We start from the raw sequence: 24491 nt of genomic DNA on the forward strand, positions 1-24491 counted from the left end.
CATAATTGCATCTACTCGGTATTGCAAAAATTCATCTCACTCTTCCTTCTCTTCACAACAACGTTGACACTGCTAGAGAGAAAATAGAGGAGCTATTCTTGCCCATCTTTTTGCTCCAAGACCAGGTAATAACCTTCTCTTTCATTGATAATACTTCATATTACGGGTACATTGACTTGGGGTATATGAAGGAATTCCATTTTTGTCATATGAATTTCCACAATTGCTAATGAATGAAATCTAAAATTTCACACATATTAGCTGTTTAAAAGAGTCTTGATTGTGCTTTTTACATACTTAGATCAGATAAAATTAATCACCTGATGCTTAATCAAACAAGAGTGAGTAGAGCGCGTCACACAATAATTTAGTCTTGATCTCTTACATGATTATTCGAATCATTATAGAATTTCAATAATCTTTCAGGATTATCCCTCTTCAATAATATCTCCCAATCCTATAGGATGAGAGATTTTGATGCATATCTCTCAAAGAAAGTCCATTATTATTTTAGATAGCTATTAATTCATACAACAAATAAACTAAAAGTGTTTAAATCTAAAGCTGTCAGTTGTTTTACAATTACCTACTTTAAAAGACTTTTTTAATGTAAGGGCACACTTCTTCTTAATTAACTGTTTTGGAGGTGCCAAGGATTTCAAGATGTAAAAAAAGTCGAAAAAAGTAGACCTCCTAAACAGGTTTTCTAGAGATTAATTTTAAATTATCCAGTATAATACATGATACACTATGGAATGATTTGCATGCATAATTTTTTACCAAATAATACCCTCAAACGCATGGTGATAATTTAGCTAGTGGAAAAATTGATTTCTGGGACATTATATTTCTTGTTTTTCATACGCTTACTCATTTGTGATATATTGCACATAACAATTTACAGTAGCAATGTTGTAACTGTACCTTAGAAGTAATAACAGGAGTAATTCTTCTTACCAAAAAAACAGGAGTAATTCGGTTCCTACTGTAGCCAAAGGTGAAGAACAATTCACGTAGAATGAGAAAATTTTTTCTTCCCCTGAACTTATTACAGTGTAGTCTAAGAAGATTCAGACTCATAGTAATAGGATACCAGAAAATTTATTTTGCACTACACTTAATAATTAAAGTTGTAATTGCTATTTTGCCAAAAAAAATTCAGATATTATTTAGATCGCATCATAACACAAATTTTAACGTTTTTTTTTTATTTTACATATATCATATCATAAAAATACTATAGTATTATTCCAAATAATCTTTTATCCAAATATATCCGATGTTTGCAACATATTTGCACTAGTACTATAATGGTAGTTACCTAGTGGTACTAATTATAGAATGAATGTCACCCTTTATGCGGTTTTTGCATTTGGTTTAAGTGTTAAGTCTACTCCAATGCCCGCGCAGGTAGTGAATTTAAACTGGTCTTTTCAGGGTTAGGTGCCGAGAACCTGATCAGCCATAAACTTGGTAGTAGAAGTTTTTGATACCTATTTAGAATTTCATAAGTTACTCTTTTTTCAAATCTTATTAATCAATTGTGCACAAATTGAAGAAAGTTAAATTTGATAAACATCCATTAGTTGCCTAGTTAAAGATATGTTTTAGCCCCAGTAGTGATACTGTATAATAAGAACACACACACACACATATATATATCAAGAAATTTAGTGATTCTAGAAGGTAGTCATCGAAATATTGCATCTTAAAATGCACAAGACAATGGAATTTTGTAACTAACAGCCGAACAGTATCGACCAATAATTGGTTTGTTTGGATAGGAATGAGTCTAAAAACTCAACGATAAAAACCAAGAAGTTTATCAATACAAACTTAATGCCAAATCTTCACAAAAAAATGCAATTATTAGTACAAAGTGTCATAAAATTAGTAAACATTATATATAAACTTACCAAAAAAAAAAACATTTGCATTGAAATTTTGCATGGAATAAAGAAGTTTATGCAAAAAAGTTCAGTAGTCCACATAGCATCATAAGCAAGAAAACCAATTACAAGTAACACTTTTACCAGCCAATGTACCATACGCACTTAAAATAACAGCAACATAAACGAATTAAAAAAAAATACTATGGACTGACAAATCAAATTCACAACTCAAATAGTGAATAGTATACTTGGTGCATAGAAAGCCTTCAAGTACGTACTTTTTGTTTTTCAGGGTCGAGGAAGCATTATGCCACAATGGATAATTAGTCTATGAGATAAAAAAATTGGTCATTGAATAATCATGGATAAAATAGCAAAACAATCATACAATGATGGAATTAGTATTTTAGATTGTTATTTATTTGCAAATGTATGGTCCAAAATTTCAATAATAAGTTAAAGAAATAGCAATGGCCTTACAAATACTTTGGGTGGCGACGGACAAGGAAACAAAAGGACATTAATCTCTTTTTTTTTTTTTAAACAACTGTGAAATCAAAGATCGGAAAATGCTAAGAAATTAAGGCGAAGATGCATGGTAGTTTGGGTTAGGCCAGTAGAAAGATTTTCATGTGGGGGAGAGATATAAGTAGGCCTAAGTACGCTAGAGAGTTCTATTTTTTATTTTTCTTTTCTGGTCACTACTTCATAATTAGAGTATAAGAGGAAAAATCATGACAAATAATGACAAAGGTACTGCTCTATTGTTTCACGAGTAGCCTTCTTCACATTTCATTTGTCATCATCCTTCATTTGCCAAGAAATTTGATTAAAGTCATCTAGAAAGTTGAGTGAAACTATAGCCAACTGGGCAACGATGGTGGGGTTTAATGATTTCTTCGTCATACTTGCTCCATCAACTATAATACCCTCTCCGAATGATTTGTCTATACTATAATGACTAATGTATTTGATGAAATTATGACATAGATCAAGTAAATATTAACCTTTAACATCATAATTTAACATATCTAAATTACATAACCACTAGAATTCCTCTACCCTCACCAAACAAATAATTTTATCGAGCAGTATTTTCCATTGTATAGAAATTGAACTTTCTTTTTTCTTTTTTCCCTTTATAGAATCAAATGCTATCTTAGGTGGTCAATTCAAGTACTTATTTTTCCTTTTAGACAATCAGGAACCTAAGGAAATCATCCCACAAATTTTTGTTAATTGTTTGATAATCAGTTAATAACTCTCAAACAATGAAAGATTGAGGCGACATGAAACTTCACTGCCATAACCAAATTGAATATAATCACTCGTACAGTTGCATTGAGCCTACGACTTAGAGACCAAGAGTTATATGCAATTCATAAGGATGGCTTTTGCATTAGAGTAAGGGTAGGAGTGCTAAGAAAGTCTTGATGTAATAGCTGAAATTGAAAATTTAAAAATTAGATGCCTTGAGTTCAAATTCCTTGCCTCCCTTCCCTAGTTTTTTAAGATCCACTCCTCTCTTGCTAGCAAAATTAAAAAGAAAAAGAAAAAGTAGGATAAAGAGTAGATTAAACTTATCGTGTTTAAAAAATAATAAAAAATAAAAAATTTATCAGAATGTGTGCTTAACCCTTTATCTCTTTCTAAATCTCTGCTCAATAAAAACTTCACTGCCATGGCTGTAAGTTCCTATTCAATCCACTAAAGTGAATTATTGAAATGGCCCAGTGACGTGAGTTTTGCCGTGTCTGATTTGTATGTATATGACAACTTTATGTTAACGCAAGTGCATTAACGCATTTCAGCAGCGTCCGTAACAATATAGATTACACTCCTAAGTCCTAACGTTTCCGGAAAAAAAGTAACAATATAGATTATTGTATAGGTAGAAAAGTAAAGAATTCATTGCCTTTCCTGTCTATCACTTGATATGCTTGTCGGGAACCTTTTCATTTTCCTTTTATTGCAGCAATTCTAAAATGAGTATTCAAAGGCTTAAAGTACGAATAAATAAAAAGGCTAAAAACCACCACCAACTACTCGGAGACTTTGGGTTTCATCTACTGCTAAGTGCTAACATTCTACTCTTTCTCACCTTCAAACTCGCAAATTGTCCGGTTCCATTCCGCACTCTCAAAAATATCAAATTCTCTCTTTCTCGCAGATATCGACCTGACCTGATGGCGGACAAGGTGGTGGATGCACTCCTTGGTTCCACTGTTAAAGTTCTAGTGGAGAAGGCAATAAATGTGGCTTCCGAACAAATTGGCCAGTTTGTTGGCTTCAAGAAAGATTTGGAGAAACTGAAGGATACGTTGACTCTGATCCAGGCTGTCCTTCGTGATGCAGAGGAACAACAGGTGACTCAAGAGCTCGTGAAGCGATGGCTGGAGAACCTTGAAGCAACGGCTTTCGATGCTGGTAATCTCTTGGATGACTTCAACTATGAGATGATCCGGCGCAAAGCTGAGATTCAAAACCAAATGAATAGGAAGGTATGCTTGTTCTTCTCACTCTCCAATCCCATTGCATTTCGTTGCAAAATGGCCTGCAAGATTCAGAAAATCAATATGGATTTGAAAAGAATCAATGAAGAAGCAACGAAACTTGGCCTCCTCCGGTCACAGATCGCACCAGCTCCCAAATATAATAATAACAATGCAGTCCTAATATCAGAGAACAGAGAGACTAACTCTGCTGCTGTTGGTGCAAGTTTTGTTGGAAGAGACGATGATGTTTCAGCAATAGTAACAGAATTGACTGTCACGAGTAACAGTGAAACTATCTCCGTTCTTCCTATAGTGGGGCTGGGCGGGATCGGGAAGACCACCTTGGCTCAAAAAGTTTTCAATAATCTAAATATTAAAAACCATTTTGACAAAAGAATGTGGGTATGCGTGTCAGATATTGAAAAGCATTTCGATGCCAGCGGGCTTTTTGCTTTGATGCTAGAAAATTTGGAAGTCCCAATATCCGGATTTGCGGGTAGGGATTCCATGGAAGCCAAAGTCCAGAAGCTTAAGCAAATATTGGATGGTGAAGAACAGAATGGCAAAAGGCCGCTTAAGTATCTACTGGTCCTCGATGATGTATGGAATGAGGACCTTGCACTATGGGATAGGTTTCTTGACTCTCTGCGAGGTATTAGCTCAGCCAAGGGGAGCTGGGTTCTTGTGACCATGCGTAACAAACGAGTGGCAACCAGCACAGCAATTCCTTCTGGTCCTTGGCCCTTGAAGGAATTATCAGATGATCATTGCTGGCTCATCCTTGAAAAAAAAGCATTTGGTAACGGGGAAGCACCTGATGATAAAAAAGAGTTAGGATTAGAGCTTGCAAAGAAATGCCAAGGCTTACCATTAGCTGCAAGTGTTCTTGGCGGTATGTTGCGCAACAAGGAAATTGATGAATGGCGTTCAATTTTATATACTGGGCTTCAAAATAGAGGTGGACACGGAGATGATCCCATCACTAGAATTTTGAAGTTAAGCTTTGATCATCTTCCAGATCCAGCTCTTAAAAAGTGTTTTGCATATTGTTCAATTTTTCCTCAGGATTTTCAAATGGAAAGGAATCAACTAATCCAACTTTGGGCGGCAGAAGGATTTCTTCATTCAGATCCAAGCAAAAATATATGTATGGAGGAAGTTGGTAACAGGTACTTTACCATTTTGTTGGAGAGTAACTTGTTTCAGGATGTAGCGAAGGATGGTTATGGGAATGTATTGAACTGCAAAATGCATGATCTTGTGCATGATATGGTGCAATCCATTTCCGAATGTAGAACTTTATGGTTGAAAGAGCCAACAGAAGCTGATTTTCATGGCAAGACCTTTCGGTATCTTGTAGTGGAAAGAAGTGGCGGGGAAGAAATACCACCATTTCCACTGAATGGGAGTTTCAGGAATATAACAACGTTAGTTTTAGTGGAGAATAGATCAATTGATGATGGTTTGATCATTTTTTTGGCTTGCTTGCGAGTGCTAAACATAGCTTCATCGGATACCAATGAGCTCCCTGAATCAATTGGCAAGTTGTCTCATTTAAGGCACCTCGATTCGTCAAATACTTCAATGGAAACTTTGCCGGACTCTCTTTGTAAACTTTACAATCTGCAGACATTAAGACTTCGAGATTGTATATCATTGACAAAGTTTCCAAACAATTTCAAGAATTTGGTGAATCTGAGGCACTTTGACTTTTTCCACAAGGATAAATCAAGTGATCTAACCCCTCTTGAGATTGGACAATTGCGTTCTCTCCAAACTTTGCCATTTTTCAATATTGGTGAAGAAAGAGGTCGACAAATTGGAGAATTGAGGAATATAAAGAATCTCAGTGGAAAACTTGAGTTACGCAATCTTGAATTAGTGAAAAGCAAGGAAGAAGCCGAGTCTGCAAATCTGATTGGGAAGCCAAACATTGACGAGTTAAGATTACTGTGGAATGAAATAGATAATTCAAAAAATAATGATAGTGAATACAATCAAGTGTTGGAAGGCTTGCATCCTCACCCAAATTTGAAAGGTTTGATAATTGAAAGATTTTTTGGTGACCAGCTTTCGACATGGATTAGAGAACTTGGGAGATTGGTGAAATTCAAATTGCAAAATTGCAAAAATTGCAAAGAGTTACCAACTCTTGGAAACATGCCCTCCCTCAGATCTCTTCACTTGAAAGGACTTGACAGCGTAACAAGTATAGGCACTTTTTTTTATGGCGGATCAGGCATGCATAGTGGTAGTGGCAGTCAAAGACCCCTAAAATTGTTTCCAGCGCTTGAACATCTCATTCTAGAAAAAATGCCAAATTTGAGGGAATGGATGGAAGCAACAAACTGCCAAGTCTCAGTGGTAGTGTTTCCGGTCCTTGGTACGATGAGGATTATTAATTGCCCTCAGTTAGCCACTTTTCCAAATCATTGTCCAAGTCTCAAGGAATTAAACATCAAGAAAACCCAAAATGGATCAGCACTAATGACATATATTTGTAGCGGAGTTAGCACTCTCATTGGGCTTTCCATTGAGAGTGTGAACGGGTTCACCAAACTACCAAGTGTGTTATTCCAAAACAATCCCAAGCTTGCACGCCTGGAATTAAGGTATTGTCGTGATTTGGCCCAATTTTCGGATTTTTCGTTTGATGTTCCTCAAACTTTAGAAGGACCAAATTACCAATCAGTAGCTGAGCACTCCTGCATTGACAACAATGCTCCTCAACATTTGGTTGGCCTTGAGTCCCTAGAGGAATTAACTGTTATTGGGTGCCCCTCGCTCGAGTCAATTTCAATCCCCAAGGGACGCAAATACCTCACTGCCTTGCGAGGATTAGAGATTTTCTCGTGCAGAGGGTTGACCCACTTGTCCATCCCCCAAATATTCGAGTCAGAGTGGGATTCCACTTCTTCACCCTTCTCCTCCTCCGGTACTTGTCCTCCTTTTCCTCTTCCTCTTGAGGAACTGAGGGTATCCGATTGCCTCAATCTTATCTCCTTCCCGATTGATTTAACCCGAACACCTTCTCTCTCTATCCTGGACATATCAGGATGTGAGAAATTAACCGACTTGCCCAAGGGGAAGCATTGTTCTCTTACAAGCTTGAGATATTTATACATCGGACCATTCTCAAAAACCACCACAGAGCTGCATTCCTTCCTAGACCTCTTTGATGCTCTCCCACCACCGCACCCCTACTTTCCCTCCCTTTCAGATTTACATCTGTATGGATGGCCTCATTGGGAATCTCTGCCCGAGCAGCTTCAGCACCTCTCTGCCCTAAGAAATCTTGTACTAGATGGTTTTGGAGTAAAATCATTGCCTGATTGGTTTGGGAAGCTTTCCTCACTTGAACGACTCATTCTCTGGGGTTGTGAAAAGTTACAGAATTTACCCTCTCACCAATCTATGAGAAGCCTCACCAGACTAACAGATCTGCGGATTATGAATTGTCCCCTTCTAAAGGAAAGATGCAATCCAGAGAGCAGCAGTAGCAGCAACGACCCCAATTCTGAGTGGTCGAAGATCTCCCACATTCGCACCATTGTAATTGATTCGGAGCAGATCAGAGGCTAATCTGCATTTGAAGTTCATAAATAATATCAGTTTCCCAAATCAAAGCTACTAGGTATTCCTCTATACTACTACACAGTTATGTGAATTAATTTTTGCTTCTTCTATCTATCTATATTTATTTCTTTTCCCTTGAAATCTTTTCTTAGTATTGATGGCGGTATTGTATTGATACTGTTTGTCAATCGAATCTTTAATTGTGCAACCTAACTTCTGCTGAATAACTATTGCAAACTTATCTTTACTTGGTCCTCTCTGAATTTCTGCTTTCCAGGTAACCTCTCTGTTCATTTGTTTGTGTGATTTTTTTCTCAGAGTTTCTACTTTTTAGATATTCATTTGTGATCTTCTACCACTTTTAACTTCCTCTGACTGATTGTATGTTTCAACTTGTTAAAGAATTAACCGTGTCTGAAAGTTGGTTGATGACAGCAATTTTGTGAGACCATACCTGGAATTTATTGCGTAACATAATTGTCGTGGCTGATATGGTTATCCACAACCATTTCCAGTTGCCATACTTCATGGAAAATTTCAAAATTTTGCAGTTTTTAGTGGGTGACATAAACTTAACCAACTCAGGGCAGTCAATTAGGCTAATTTTTCACCATATCCAACAAGTATTTTTGATCAAATTTGTTCGGTCATATTTTCTTTCTACTTTGCTTAAGCACTGTGTGCATTATGTAGCAATCTTTTATGTCCATCTTTTTTCTTAATTTCATTACTGATCATCTCAGTTAATTGTTAATTCAAATCTAGATTTTTAGGCCGCAGTGTAAGTGTAAAATCTTGCCTTTTGCCCAAACAAATTACGAGACTGCCTTGGCTTCTTTTGAAGTTCTAAAAGTGGTATATTTGGTATGAGTGAGCTTCTGTGTCACAATATTTAGCTACACAAGCTGCTATCGGCATGCCATTAATGCTTAACAATCATTCTTCCTGGTTTCTCCTTTATTTTGGCATTTATATATTCATCCTTGCACAACCCCTGTTCGTATGAGATTGTAAGGATTGACAACTGAAGTGGCTAACTAAAACCAATATCATGTTGAAGTGTTAAGAATGTTTTATATGAGAATGACAGTGGACAAGCTTAGTGAGTCCTATAGGTACTTACGGGCGTCTTTCTAGAAAAATTTTTGTAACATAATGAGCAAAGGGATAATGTTTTGTGGCATTGATGCAAAGCTTTCTATTCAGTTGAGAATTTTCACTTATTAGCTGAAAGCAAGAGGTTTTTACTCAAAATGCTGATTTTTCCCCCTGTCAAAGAATGCACTTCATGAAGTAAACTGAATTCCCAATGTAAGAGATTTTTCCTCCAAATGCTGATTTTTTTTTTTGTTTTTTTGTTTTTTGGACTTCAAGAAGTAAATTGAATTCCCTATGGTTACATGGAGATTCTGAACTTAGCATGATTCTGAGCATGATCCTTTTTTCACTTTCTTTGAACAAATTGTAGTAATACTCGGAGATGGTTAGGCTATTAAGTACTGGACTTCAAAAAGGTCAATATTTAGTGGGATTAGGATAACACACTTTGGGTTTTAAATAGTTCTGGTAAATCAACTCTCGAACCTTCTTTGAGGAGCTCAGGGCTATTAACTAGTTAATCTGCTATAGCAACATTTACTACTTGGGAAAATAGTGATCACTATTTTGTATTGTCTGGCAACTCATTTGATAATCATCTTATTTTGGGTGTCTGCTTTTATTTTTTATGTTTTGTCATTTATGATCTTTTCTTTATAACATTATTGAAATATCTGAAGTCTTCAGCTATTGCAGTTTCCTTTTCCTCAAGAGGACTTGTTCACTTGGTGAGGGCCTTCTATCTTCAAAAGCGTCCATCAGGGCTCTTCCAAGGGGAACTCTTCCTTCTTCTTGACATGGAGAATGTTTTGAGGTGATTCATCTCTTAGTTGCGGAGTTAGTTCTTATTCTTTAATAAATTATATGTGTCTGTTGAAAAATATTACTAGGAGATTACATTCTTTTATGTCATAAATTCTCAAATGCAACTGTGCTTTTTATACAGTTGTTTGAGAGCTGGACATCTGATGAAGTTTTCCTATGTGTGAAAAGCAGTGATCATAAGCTGTTCTCTCAATCTGATGGGGCTATTACAAGGTTGATGGAAAAGATGCCATGGTTAATACTCTCCCTTTGCTCATGTCATAAAGTTCTCCAGCCTATCATGCTATATTGATAATTGTGAGTCTTTGAAATGAATCAGGTTAATGGATTATGGAGAAGGTCAAATTTTTTATGTACGAGTGGTAGAGTTCAACACTGGAAGTATACATGAAATTCTGATCCGTATCATTGAATCAGGAAGGATCAACCTTGTTAGCAATATAGTCCTTGAGGATGGCAATTTCCTGGTGAGAGAGTGTCCATGCCTTGCAAGGGGAACCTGTTATGAAAAATACTTGGTGACTTATTTTTCCTCTGCAAAATTATAAGTATGGCGAATAGACAAGCCAAATTCCTTTTGTAAATACGCTGAAATTAGAAAAACAAATGAATAAAAACTCTAGATTGCCCATTATCTGCACTAAGTAGCTTCATTGGGAAAAAAATATAAAGAATATGCTATTTAATTATCAAGAAACATCACTTGTAGGGATTAGGATTTATAGTCTTGCAAATTCAGTGTTTTCAATTGTTTAATGAGTTCTTACAAAATTATTTTGCATTTTCGAGATTGCAATTGCTTATAAATTTTGGGGAGGGTACCTGAATGCTAGTGCCATCCTCTAATGTTCTTATTTCTTTGCTTCTTATTTGTGATTTTTTATGTATATTGTTGTGGGCTTCTGATTTTATATTTCAAGTGTAAGGACTATTCCTATTGAAACAAGTGTTCTTATCATCTTAGAGTGAAGATTTGAACAAGATCCTGAGTCCAGCTACTGAATTCATGATAAATACTGAGATGCAAGGTTCCACCTAAGGAAGTAAAGTCAATTGTAATAACTTGGAAATAGGTGACCTTAATTTGGTTAGCTAGTTAACACTTTAATACTTTTGTTAGTATTAATTTCTCGAGAACAAAATATACCATTTCATTCCTTAAGAATTAGCATTGATTCATGTTGTTATCTTCTAACTGTATTTCACTTTGTTGTATTTGCTGCAACATGGACTCAGCACGTCTTGCATAAATTCATAGCATGAAATTCAAAATGCTGTTGACAGAGGCCTGATGGTGTAGGTCACAGCTTTTTGCTCACAAGACACTTTTTGAACAGAAAGGCATGGCACCTTTTGAGGAACCTTTGCTATATTATCTAGAATATGCAATGACTTCTGAGATTTCGGTCTTTACTTGGCCTAGTTCAAGTTATCCTCTGCAGTTGCACTAGAACAGGTCAGTAGAAAAATATTTTAGTTGGAGCGATCTATCTGGGCTCCCCCAAATGGAAGACTCTTGCACTTTAATCACACACAGACAACATTAAGTTACAATTCATCATGACTGTAATGCATTCTGTATTGATGATGTATGCTCATTGTTCAACTTGTAATCTGATGCCATTTCTTCCTGTGGTCATAGGCAATTCTAAGTCTAATTTAAGAGTCTATAGTTACAAACAATGGTGAGTCCATGTAAGTATACAAGAGGCTGAGGCAGAGAGAGAGATTTTATTGAGGCCTAAAGCTCTATAAGAATCTGCATGAATGATGATTCTGGCTGGCTATAGGGATTCTCATGCATGTGGTGCACTTCTCTTTGTGATTTTAATATTATGATTCAAGGAAATTTATCCGGTTTTCGTTACTTTTGCTGATTACTTTGTGTTTTCGACCGAGTTTCATAATCAATAGAATCAAAAAGATCTTGACAGATTGCCATTTATTTTAAACTTGTATGAAATTGTGAATTTTTTGCCCATTGTTTACCAGGTAAAGAACAGAGATATGGATTAGCCAATACATGGGAAAGCAGCTAGTTGGATTTTAAGTCATGGTGTGTCCTTGCTCTCATAATCATGAATATACTCCTGGGTCTGCAGCTTCCATTTTCTGGAGCGTACTTACTACTGCACTTAACCTAATGACTTTTTAAATGCTTATAGTCTTGCAGAAACAGAATTCGCCCCCATTCTGATGACGAATGCTGCTAATGGGGCTTGTGCTCAAGAAGCTTTCACTGATCTGTTGAAGGATTCTGAGTTGGCACATCTGAAAAGCTTGAGTGATAACCCTCGTACCAATTCATCAGAAGCCTCCCTATAGGATGCATATCTTCTGATCTAAAGGGATGGTGCTGTAACAAGAGCTGCTGCCCCAACATTGAATGGTACTGGCATATCCAGATTCTCTACTTTGAGATTGACCGTATTCTAATTGGATGCTAAATTGTCAAAATTTGCTGCTCAAATTCTCAGAAAATACTTTACGCCTATGTTATGGATGCCTCAATACAGTATACACCATTATGCTGTCTTCAGTTCTATGTTAAGGATGTTTGAATGCGGTATACACGATTATTGCTACATGTAAGTCAATTTGTATTACAATTTAACACATTGTAACGTATATGATCTTGCACAATCTATAATATTTGCCAAATTTGTTACCTTGAATTTAAATCATTTGGAGAAAACACATGCACTTTCAGGAAGGAAATGGCAAGTAGTCTATTAATATTGTTTTTGGAGGCTAATACATTTGATGTCGTGTTCACCTGCAAGCTTTTGCGTTTTTTTTTTCGTATGCACTCAAATATAGCTGTAGGAATTGATTCACTCAAATTTAGTCTCGCAAGATTTAGTCTAAACAATATTGAGGCAAAAAATGAATAGAAATAGCAAGAGCAGCGACCAAAAAAGGGAAAAAAAAATAGAGGCAACCCACTTTTTTATTTCTCAATATCACCGCAAGTGAATCCGTCGGTTACAAACTGACTCAAGCAACCGAAGTGACAAAGAAAACATTTAACCGCCCAAGACTCAGATATTAACTTGCTGCCCATCTAACCAACAGCATTGCAACCCCACTTCCAAGTTTCCATGCATCACACGGCTGCCTTCAAAATCCACCGATCAAAATAACTTGCTTAGTAATTAATAGAACTTGGTTTAATATCTTACGTTGTCTCCTCTAAATCAAATTTCATCATGCCAAGCATTTTCTTCAATCAGTTGCCAACATAAATTAGCAAGTCGATACACTTGCTTTTATCTTAATCTATCAATTCCTACTTAGGTAGATTTTTCTGCTTACCGTTGCCTAAAATGGGGCATTTTTCTTGTCTTCAAACATTAAAATTCTTTCATGCAGGTCAAGACAAATGTCCTCGGATTGAAGAATTCGGATATCTAAAGAACCTTCCTTGGTGACTGATTTTCTGCTATCTTGAGGGATTCAACGGCAAAGAAGCTGCTCAAAGGGCAGATTCGTTTAAAGATCCAAATTTGTACGAGATGGAATTCCGATAGTAGGGTTAAGAATAACAAAAAAGTGTTAAAAGGTATCCAACCTCTACCAAATTTAAAATACTTAACAATCCTAGCTTTTGTGCGAGATCGGTTACCTTCATTGGTTATCAGAATGGAAGCTCATATTGACAATTCATTCCTAAGGCTTAGAAATGTGATGGAGGTCAAATTGTTGCACTGCTGCAACTTGCAAAGGATTCCCAACATTTGGGCATCAACCGTTTCTTCACTGTCTTGCATAGGATAACAAGCATTAGATTTCACTCCCAGTGGGAAAGTCATTTCCAGCACTTACGTCTTTGATGTTGCTCTATTCTTTTCTAGATTTCAATTCTTTTGCGAAATCCCAAGAAATATATCTGGCAAAAAGGCCACTACGAGTTCCTTTTATTTAAATACAAGTATCGGTTGAAGTTAATAATACTGTAATTCAACTAGTAATTAGTGTCTCTATTGTGAATTTTTAGTTCTATATAGATAATCATTTTAAATTCCTTCTTATTCATGTACTGCCTGGAGATTTGGGCTCAGATCCCGCTCCATTGTAATTATTTGAGTAATTAATAAATTTTTTTGGATGGCATCTCTCTCCCGTATACAGAGTTTGCCTTGAACAAATCATTCTAAAAAAATTTCGAAAAAAAATCGAGCTTATACTTTTCTTTGTTGACTAAACAATTACACGAAAACATTGTTTTTTTTTTTTAAATTCTTGGTTGAGATAAAAGGTTGTGGATTCGAAATTGCTTTTGCTTTCTAGAAACGATGCTTATCATGCTCAAGATGATTGGTTTTATCGTCTTGACTTATTTCTTTGAATGGTTATTTCTTTAATTAGGACAACTGGTCACTTCGTTTTCCTCCTCCACTTTCTTCCAAACAAGGCTGCTTGGTAGTGATGCAAGACTTAACATTTGACAAACAAATCATATTGTTATTACAAGAGATGGAAAGAAATAGATAGATATGGTTTTGTGCTGACGTAGGAAGTATCTGAAATATTTACCACACAATGTTCTTTTGTGCTGAAAATCTGAAAAAATTACTGTTGTCCCGGACTCCCTGTATCCAAAAATTATTTTCAGTGTCAAAACTTTAATTTTTTGCCTCAACTGTAGAGTAAATATAAATTTTTTGGTGCAATTTTAGAGTAAATGTGCTTATGCTTAAATGTCTTATTGGTTTTTAATTTGTACTAATTCTCATTATGCAGTCTGCTTTGTGAGTTTCTTTCTTTCAATTTGTAGACTAGCTTATGAATGTAATTTCCCTAGGGCTCTCAAGTTGCTTTTCAACTGTCAAAACAATTTCTTCTGCGATCATAAAGTTAAAATACGCTTAGGAAGATGATATAGCCACTCAAGTAAACAATTGAGGCAATCCACATTTATTCTCTATGAAATTAACTTGATGAAAACTCCAATGGAGAAATTTCAGAAATCAATTATACCCTTAGTGTTCTTTTGTCATACTTAAAAAAGGATTTTTTAGAAAGCCTCTCCAATGGTTTTTGATCGTATCACCAACCTTCCCGCGAAATTTCACATTTTTTCCTTAATTTTTTTAACAGGAGAAAGGAGAAATTTTAAAAGCAGAGAGGGAAAAGAAAAAATTAGAATCAAGACCTCTAAATCAGTTTTGTGATTTCAATCTTAGCTACTAAACCATCCAGTCTTATTGAATCCTACCCAATCAGCTGACACTATAATCACTTAATTCTTTCCAAACCAAGTTTTTTTAGTACTATGAGTTCAAAGTCAGAAAAATTGCATACCTTTAGTTTTTGTCCTTTCCTTTTTGTAAATAATTTTCAAGATAGCAAGGGTAATTTCACGTGCAGTTAGAATTGGAAGACTAAAAACGTGTTGCTTGTTTAGTAGCTAAACTTTTCTAGATTTGAAATTTTTTTCTTCCACATTTTTTAGGAGTTTAAGTGCAAAAATAATTGTTAAACTAGTCCTTTTTTCTGGTTATTGATCTTGCTTTTCCTTTTTCCTTCTCGATTTTTTTTCTAAATAATTTTTAGAACCGCAATGGTGATACAATATAAAGTTGGCATTTGAGGACCAAAGAGGTAGACTATTTGCATGAAGAAATAATTCTTAGAAACTAACCATTTTTCATCGATTTCATTTATTTTTCGACTTTTTTTTTGCCAAAATAATTATTAGAATAGCAAATGCATATTGTAAATTCCTATGTTGCATTCACAAATGTATATTGTAACTTCCTATGTTGCAATGGTGATTTATGGTTCGATCTCATTGACTGGAGAAAAAAGTCATATTCCTAAATCTCAGGATTTTTAACTTTTGTTGTCAAAAGACTTTGAAATATTACCTCAAAAAAACCTTCCATAGTTTCTTAATTCTTTCCGTCTTTTTCTTTTTTCTTTCTTTTTTTTCTTCTTTTTCCTTTCACTCTTTTGTTGTTTACTATACATCCCCTGACTATGAGCTTCTTTTTTTCCTTAATGACTCTAGTAAGGTAGTAAAACAGCACATAATTTTTTTTCAGACTTATAATTTTTATACTTCTAATAGAAGAAGAAGAAGAAGAAGAAGAAGAGGCATAATTAAATACAAAATGGTAGTAGTTGGAAGCAAACTCTTTGATTTCATTAAATGAAGCGTCTAACATACAATTAGAAATTTGATCATAACTAGCTTTAACAAACAACTTATTGTGATAAATATAAGACTTTTGGCTCCAATACTTTGTTTAGGAGGAACTAGATAGTCTAAACTACTACTACAAAGATAAATTTATGTTGGAATCAAAAAAAAAATTTTGTGTAAATAAATATGTAAGGGAAACCAATTAGTGCTTTTTCTTTTCTAAAAAAAATTAAGCTTTTGACAATTGGGTGTGAATTGCCGTTATTCTTTGGCTCTTATAGTCTATTTAGGAGGAAGTCCAAATTAGAGTAATTTAATTTTAAGTTTATGAGGAAATACAAAAAAAAATTGGTGTAGACATAGGGGGAACCAAGCAGTGCTTTAAATAATTTGTTCATAATTTTGAAATTTTTGGTGTGATTTCTGAAGGAAACCAATCCTAAACATTAAAAATAGTATAATAGTAGTAGTGCACTATTATACTGATAACAATAATAATATAATGTAAAAATAAGAGTTCCTAATACGGCCGATCGTTCGGGTTATAAGTGTGACATGATAGGTTAGGGTTAATGTGTCAACTCTTGACTTTTAACAAGTTATTATTTGGTTAATTGTATTAATCAATGGGTTGATCCAATAATACCTATTTTTGATAACCAATTGCGAGACTAATTCTTAGGGTAAAATACAGAAAACCTCCTTGTGGTTTGACTATTTGACACGCTACCTCTTCATTATTTAAAAACACCCACACTACCCCCTCGTGTTTTGGACTAGAGTAGAATTATACTTTTTGACCTGCTGTGAACCGATAGCCTGTCTATTTTTTTTTTCTTTTTCATTTTATTTTCCTTTCCTTTCCTCTTTTTTCCTTTTCTTTTCTATTCTTTCTCTCCTTCTTCCTCCATTTCACATTCTCCGCAACTAACAATATTGAAGCAAGGGGGTCTTGGCATCTGTTCATTTTTTGGGCTAATTACTCATAATATCGATGAAAAAAAGAAAAGTCAGACATCTATCGGTCTGACAGGGAGTAACTGCAAAACTATGGCTGCCGGGCTGTGTCCAAAATTTTTTTTTAATTCTGACACTCCCAAAAAAAATTGGCGTAGACATAAGGGGAACCAAGTAGTTCTTCAAATAATTTGTTCATAATTTTGAAATTTTTGGTGTGATTTCTGAAGGAAACCCACGAAATTAATAAAGAATCCTAAACATTAAAAATAGTATAATAGTAGTAGTGCACTATTATACTGATAACAATAATAATATAATGTAAATATAAGAGTTCCTAATACGGCCGATCGTTCAGGTTACAAGTGTGACATGATAGGTTAGGGTTAATGTGTCAACTCTTGACTTTTAACAAGTTATTATTTGGTTAATTGTATTAATCAATGGGTTGATCCAATAATACCCATTTTTGATAACCAATTGCGAGACTAATTTTTAGGGTAAAATACAGAAAACCTCCTTGTGGTTGGATTATTTGACACGAGCTCGGCAGCAGACAAGAAATTTTTTTTTTTTTTATATGTCAGCCCGGCAGCCGACAGACTTCTGCAAAAAGCTCGCCCTTCTTTTTTAGTCTTGTAATTGTGCCGCTAATTGGTGCTATGAAGTTAACTTGTTGGGTTTTGTAGAAGATGATAAATATCAGAAGGAAGGACGGAAGGATAAGAGGAAAAGGCAAAAAGAAATCAGAGATGTGGAATTAATTCAACTACTTTCTATTGTGGTTAGAAGAAAATGGCAAAAGCCATCAACTTTTAAGGCAATATGCTATAGCAGGTGATGACTATGGCCTTAGTAGGTCTTGCTATATAATTCAACTACTTGCCACTATTAATTAGTTTCCATCGTTGCTTTGTTTTAATTATTATTCTAATAGTTTCCATTCATTTGTTTTGAAGCTTTCTTTCTTTTTTGTCTTTGGCTGAACCTTTTTTTTTTTTTTTTTTTTTTTTTTTTTTGTCGAAACGATAGATGTCCTATAACCTAATCTAGCCTAGTCTAAGGGGAAGGAGGGGGTTCGATGTGAGTACAGACTCCATCGATGAAGGTCAATTAAGACCGTCACAAATTGTGACAAATTTGTGGGAGGCAGGGATTGAACCCCTGACCTCCAGCATCACCTTTAATGGTGATGACCACTGGACCAAATGGCCAGTGGCTTTGGCTGAACCTGAATCGGAGCTATGAATCGGAGCTACCTGACAAAAGCTATAGCTTCGGTTGCTGTTCTCTTATCAATAAAATATGGACATAAAATAAAAAAGGGTACAAAATTGCGCTTCAGAAAAACGGCGGAAAATACTCTCTCTTTGTTCGTACAGCCCAATAATATTTGAAAATTGTCCTCAAGATGTCCTAGACTTTTAATATCTAAACCATTCTTCTCCTAAAATCTGTGTTATAATTAGAGGTGGCAAAATGGACGGGATGGGCGGGATTTGCTTGGGTTTAAGATGGAATCGAGTCATATGGGTTTGGGTCCAACTTTACCCATATGTGTTTTGGGACTAACTTGGGCGGGATCACTTTGGGATATATATATTTTTTCCTTTAATTCATTTTTTATTTTTTATATAACTTTAATATTTTTGATTTATTAAATTTCTTTTAGTTTTATTAAATAAACATGCAAGTACTTTATACTCAGGATTCCCACCAAAAATTGGATTAACAAATAAAGGAAAAGATAGATATAATACAGCCATATTCCAACATATATCAAGATGGCCAAGGTACTTAAGGTGTTGAATATTTATTCTCATCATTGTCCATGGATGCCAGGTCTAAACTAACTGAAATGTTGGAAATTCTTGTAGATAATGACTAGGAAGACTGCTAGATTATATTCGCTGGTATGACTATAAAAATTGTTAAAGATAATTTTTGAATCTAAGACTCCGTTTGGATTGGCTATATTTTCAAAAAACAAAATTTTCAAATACAATGTTACAGTAATATACAATAACTCAAAAAATATCCCATCCATATTAGTATATCAAATATTTAAAAAAAATTATAGTAAAAATTTTTCATATACACTACGACAATAAAATATTTCAAAAACACCCCAAAAAATAGTTAATCCAAACAGAGCCCTTGCTATTTGAGCCCAATGGGTACCCAAGTATTTTCTAAAATTTCCCATTAATTAATAGGTACAATTGGGATTTGTCCCATTTTAAACCCAATATCAAATTCCAGTACCCATCCCGCCCAAAGTCCCTATGGGCATGGGTAACCCATTGGGATTTGGGACAAATTGCCACCTCTAATTATAATTAAGTTCAAAACAACACAAAATGAGTAAAAATTTGTTATGCTTTTCCTCTTTTAATTTTCCCTACCAATATATGAATGTACAGCAAAATAAATGTAACGAAAGAAAACGCGTCGGAAAAGAACCATTATTAATATTTTGAGCTACTTCAAGGGCATCTCAATAAATTCTGACATTTGAATGTGGATCAGAAAGGAAACTGTTTATCATAATGTTTGCGAGTTTGAAATGAATATAGAATTGATCGAATTGACTTTATATTCGAAGTTAAAGTGAAGTTGGCCACCACAAATTAAATTGCATCGAGTGGACATGGTACAATCGCCCAGTGGTCATCCCAAGCCTTCTTAGGCTTGGTGGTGCGGGAGATCAAGGGTTCGAACCTTATCTCCCACAAAATTTGTCACAATATGTGACGGTCTTCATTGACCAGTTTCGATGGAGTTTCTACTCACATCGAGTCCCCTTCCTCTCCCCCCTAGAATAGGCTAGCTTAAGTTATAGAAATTCTATCGTATCGACAAAAAAAAAAAAAGAGTGGACATGGTACAATCAAGATTGAATTAACTATGGACTCTCTCAGGTAGCAACCGAAGCAATTTTGTTCCTTTTTTTTTTGTCAGGTAGCTCCGATTCATAGTTTGGAAAATTTTTTTTTTTTTAAAATTGGACTGTCAGCCGGCTGTCGAGCCATAAAAAATATTTTTTTGTCTGCTACCGGGTTGTGTTAGCCTTACAGTAGTGTCAAAGTTAAAAAAAATTTGGGCTTTTTGGCTAATGGGCTGACACAGTCCGGCAGCCATAGTTTTGCAGTTACCCCTGTCAGATTGTTAGCCCAGCAGCCATAGTTTTGCAGTTATCTCCTGTCAGATCGATAGATGTCCGACTTTTCTTTTTTTCATCGATATTCTGAGTAATTAGTCCATTTTTTGATTCTTTCTTTTTTTTTTTTTCCATTTTCACCTTTTCTTTCTTTTTCCTCCTCTCTCCTACTCCTCTTCCCCTTCCACCACTTCACACCATCATCCCCTCCACCAGAACTGGGAATCGAGCGACCTTATTCAATGTTGTCGAGCAGCCTCTTCGATTTCCAGAGTCTCCTGTCGTCAGTTTTTCGGCTAGAGATCTTATAGGAGGGTTGCTAGTAAAAGAGCCACAACATAGGTTGCTATACAAACGTGGGGCACCGAAATTAAGCAGCATCCCTTCTTTGAAGGTCTAAATTGGGCTCTGATTCGTTGTGCAAGCCCTCCAGAGATCCCAAGGCCATTCGAGATTGAGAAGATTCCGGTCCCAACAACGTCAACTTACAGCGTCAACTGTAAGTAAAGCCTGCTCCTGGAGCTATGCCCTTTTAGCAAAATTCTGATAATTACCTCGAATTTGATTTCTTTTAATGGCTTTCAAAGCAGGTTAGCTAGGTTTGATTCCTGCCGCCTTTCTTGTGGATCATCCGGCGGTTACCGGATTATGGGACAAAAAACAAAAAATGAAGAGGGATGCCATTTTCACTCATCTGATTTGTCTACTTTTTCAAGAATTTTATGATGGAAGCTTATGAAATTCATGAAATTTTTTTTGGATATTTGGGTGAATTTGGATTTTGGGGCCATTGTTTTTGGAAGAATTTTTGGAGACAAAGCTGTGGGTGGTGGTGACGACTGGCGTCAGTAGAGAGAGACGGTAGAGCAAAACAGTAAGACAGTATGAATAATTTTTAGAAAATTTTAAAAGTGCATAACTAATTATAAAATTTGTAAAAATACCTATGATAGTTAAGTCAAAGCACCAAAATTGAAAGAAAAAATGACAATAAAATAAAAAATATTAAAAAAAATAATGCATCACTTGTAGGTAACATACAGGTTACCGGTCAAATTTCACTTTGGTCCAAAGCACGGGGGAGTAGTGTGAGTGTTTTTAAATAATGAGGAGGTAGCGGGTTAAATAGTCAAATCACAAGGGAATTTCATGTATTTTATCCTAATTTTTATGTACCATGTTTCAATCAGATTTCGTTCAAGTCATGCTCATGTAATGTCACTGTGTCCAAAAGTGTTGTCCCTAATTATTGCTTATGCAACGAGTAATCTAATCATTTATATTATCTCCTGTGAAAGAATATGTTGATAACTAGGTCTTGAAGATATTAGTCAAGTGATGGTGAAATTCCTAATTTGACTCTTAATACCTCCTTTTTCCTTTTTTCCTCTTATAAGATTTGAATTCTCCTCTTGAACATATATATATATATATATATATATATATATATATATATATATTCTATCTTTTAAAAAAGTTGATCCCTTTTAAAGATAAAATATCTAAAACATTTTTTTCTTTACTTTTAGTGCCAAATCTAAAAATTACCTTTCCATGGCGCATAATACAAAATATGAGAATACCGCCTTAGCAATTGAGTACCTATCGAACGAGATAATGTAGACACTAAACTAATAATCCTACATACTAACTGATAAATGCCTATAACATGTATTATTCATATGTGAGGCCTACCACATTTTCACATTTTTTGGTATTCTGCGAACAAATGCTATGTTTATGTTTACAATCACCAATGTCTTGTTCGCATTAAACAACAATAAATGCAAAAAGGCATATGCATCAAAATATTTACGTTAAATTAACAAATGTCAATATTTGCGGCAGCAAATGTCAATTTTCCTAAGTAAAATAAAATTGCATCTGAAAAGTGACTAAAATGCAACATCTGACCATGGTTTCTTATCGTATCTTTTTCTTTTTTTTTTTCTTTGGGATAATGTTATTTGTCAAAAGTTATCTAATCTATACTCTATAGGCGATCTATAAAAGCATCATATAACAATAGCATATTATCTGTTAAATGATTCTTTTTGCTTTTAATTGTTAAGGATTCCGTGTTAAACAATTTGGCTAGTGCTCAATGGAATGCCCATAATGGAAAGATCTTTCCACTCAGAATGGTAGGAAATATAATTTATCTCTCCAGAATGTCTAGTACACAAGTGAGAGTGGAATGTTCACTCATTCTTTAGTGTTTGATATAATCAATATCTAGATGTCAGATGGAATACAATTATTAAAATTTGACTTAATTACCCATGATTAATTTATAAAGCGTGAGATGTTTTATTTTTTTTGGGCATTATTACTTTTGTTTTATTTGTTCTACAATGTTATTTGTCTATTTAGATGGAATTTTGGTATTTTATGCTTTCATAATAATTGAAAATTGATATTAAAACTTTTTAATTGTAATATTTGATTCATTCTAGCATATAGATTTTTATGTTAAAAATTTGCATCAATGTAAAATATAAATTACATGAATCAAAATAAAATGTAATATACATTCTAATTTTTATTATGTTTTCTTTTTGGAAATGAAATTCAAAAAAGTCACAAATTGTTTAAAAGTCATAAATAAAGTATATTAAAATATTTGTTTGCTAGTAAAAAAATTTATTCTAAATAAAAGAACTATTATTTATTATGAAAAAATTACATTCAAATATTAATTGAGCTAACAAATATCTTAAAATATGCTGATGTAGTAAAAATGATTTGTAAAAATAAATTTGACATCCTACTATTCTGAACATTTTGAGATGAAATTGGAAAGAATTTTCCATATGTTATTTTAACAGCATTCAAGAGGAAAAGGATTTTCTCACTTAAATGATTCATACCAAACTTGGAATGAAATAACAAGTTAAAAAGATTTTTTTGCTTTCCAGGCCGTTCCTATGTACTAAACGTGGAGTAGTAGTATCCTTATAAATATACTACACTTTGTGCTTACATTTCTTTTGCATAAAAAAATTGCAAGATAGAATTTATTACTGACCCTATTAATTATTTTTTCTCCTATGGGCTTTGTCTTTTCTCAAAGACTATCATCAGTCACCTTTTTTTTTTTTTTGGTAGACTGGCCGGATTTCATTTAATTTTTACGCGACATGTATACACACAAAACAAATTAAGAATCTTAACATTTTTAATATCAATCTCACAAGACAATTAGACTCTAAAATGGTACATCTATGTAGACACTAAACTATTAATGCAATAATTATAAACACTACTACATAAATGTTTGTGGTAGGTACTATTTATCAATGGACCCATCCTCTTTTAGAGGACATAATTAACTTTTCACTTTGGCACAATGACTTCAAAATGGCAAAATCTGCATTGCAAATCGTCTTGTCCCTCCTCTGTTAAAGGATGCATTCAACTTTGACATTATGCTAAACAAAATCAAATGAAGAGCTTCTCACCAAGAACTAGGTTTAATAAAATTGACAATTGCTTCCTCCCAACAAAAAGAGCTTAAGGATTTAGACAACTAATTTTTTCCCTCTTTTATCGATTCTATGTCACTACCAAACTTTTGCCCTTTTTTTTGGTAAGGGAAGGAGGAGAGAGGCTTGAGGACAAGCATTTTCCAAATTTTAGAATCCAACTTTTAGATGATTTACTATGCTTTGCAGCAAAGTAATTCTTCGCCAAATTCGAGACTTTGGATTAGATATGTAACTAACTTGGTGAAAATTTCAAATTGTATATTGTTTGCTTGAAGGATAATCTCCGAATTTTTTTAGGAGTAAGTGGGAGGTCTTGAACCCTATACCTCTTACTTATAAATCCTTTCATTTTACCACCCAACCCAACTCACCCTTCCCTACCATAACCTCAGAATCATTTGCAAGATTTTCAAACAAAATTCTAAATTGTAGAATGAGATGGAAAAATTTCACTATTAAAGTATTCTTTTCCTTTTCAACAATGAAGGGATCTTGTTCTAGCCTACTTTTCACTATTCTTTTCTCATTTACCATATCCTTGTTAAATTCATTTTTTGCATGCTTGGCTAATAATCAACTCACATGTGAACATATGTTCAGAGGCTAGTTTTATCGCGTACTAAATTCATCATGCAAGTTTAATGGTCAATATCATGTCATGATCAATATTTAGATTTTGACTATATATTTCTAATTTTAATGATCTTCACAAAAACATAAAAGGAAAAAAAGCCTTACCAACAATTTAATTTGTGAAATAGTGGATGGAGCAGGATACATAGGTACCATAAAATGGGTGAGAGCTTTCTTCATTCTATAATCAATAAGAGGATCGACACATCGCCACTCTCT

The 24491-nt window shown here is 34.4% G+C and overlaps 1 protein-coding gene and 1 long non-coding RNA gene across 5 annotated transcripts; both read left to right on the forward strand.

Annotated features, from left to right (window-relative positions):
- Positions 1–4078: 4078 nt before the first annotated feature.
- On the forward strand, positions 4079–7969 carry LOC113766497 (putative disease resistance protein RGA3). Its single transcript, XM_027310682.1, has one exon. It carries the CDS (start codon positions 4079–4081, stop codon positions 7967–7969), a length of 3891 nt encoding a protein of 1296 aa, XP_027166483.1.
- Positions 7970–8171: 202 nt separating this feature from the next.
- Positions 8172–12109, forward strand: LOC113764666. Of its 4 annotated transcripts, XR_003467662.1 has the most exons (6): positions 8172–8240; positions 9749–9875; positions 10008–10120; positions 10304–10404; positions 11879–11942; positions 12052–12109. It is a non-coding gene; the product is annotated as an uncharacterized LOC113764666 (long non-coding RNA). The 4 variants fall into 4 exon arrangements; XR_003467664.1 differs by having other exon boundaries at positions 9749–9898; positions 11879–12103; XR_003467661.1 differs by having other exon boundaries at positions 11879–12103.
- The last annotated feature ends 12382 nt before the right edge of the window (positions 12110–24491 follow it).

This window comes from Coffea eugenioides, chromosome 3 (genome assembly GCF_003713205.1).
Source record: "Coffea eugenioides isolate CCC68of chromosome 3, Ceug_1.0, whole genome shotgun sequence".
NCBI classification, from domain to species: Eukaryota; Viridiplantae; Streptophyta; class Magnoliopsida; order Gentianales; family Rubiaceae; genus Coffea; species Coffea eugenioides.

What these genes read in the sequence shown, in the direction of transcription:
- LOC113766497 (XM_027310682.1), top strand. Translation starts at nt 4,079, where the DNA reads ATGGCGGACAAGGTGGTGGATGCACTCCTTGGTTCCACTGTTAAAGTT.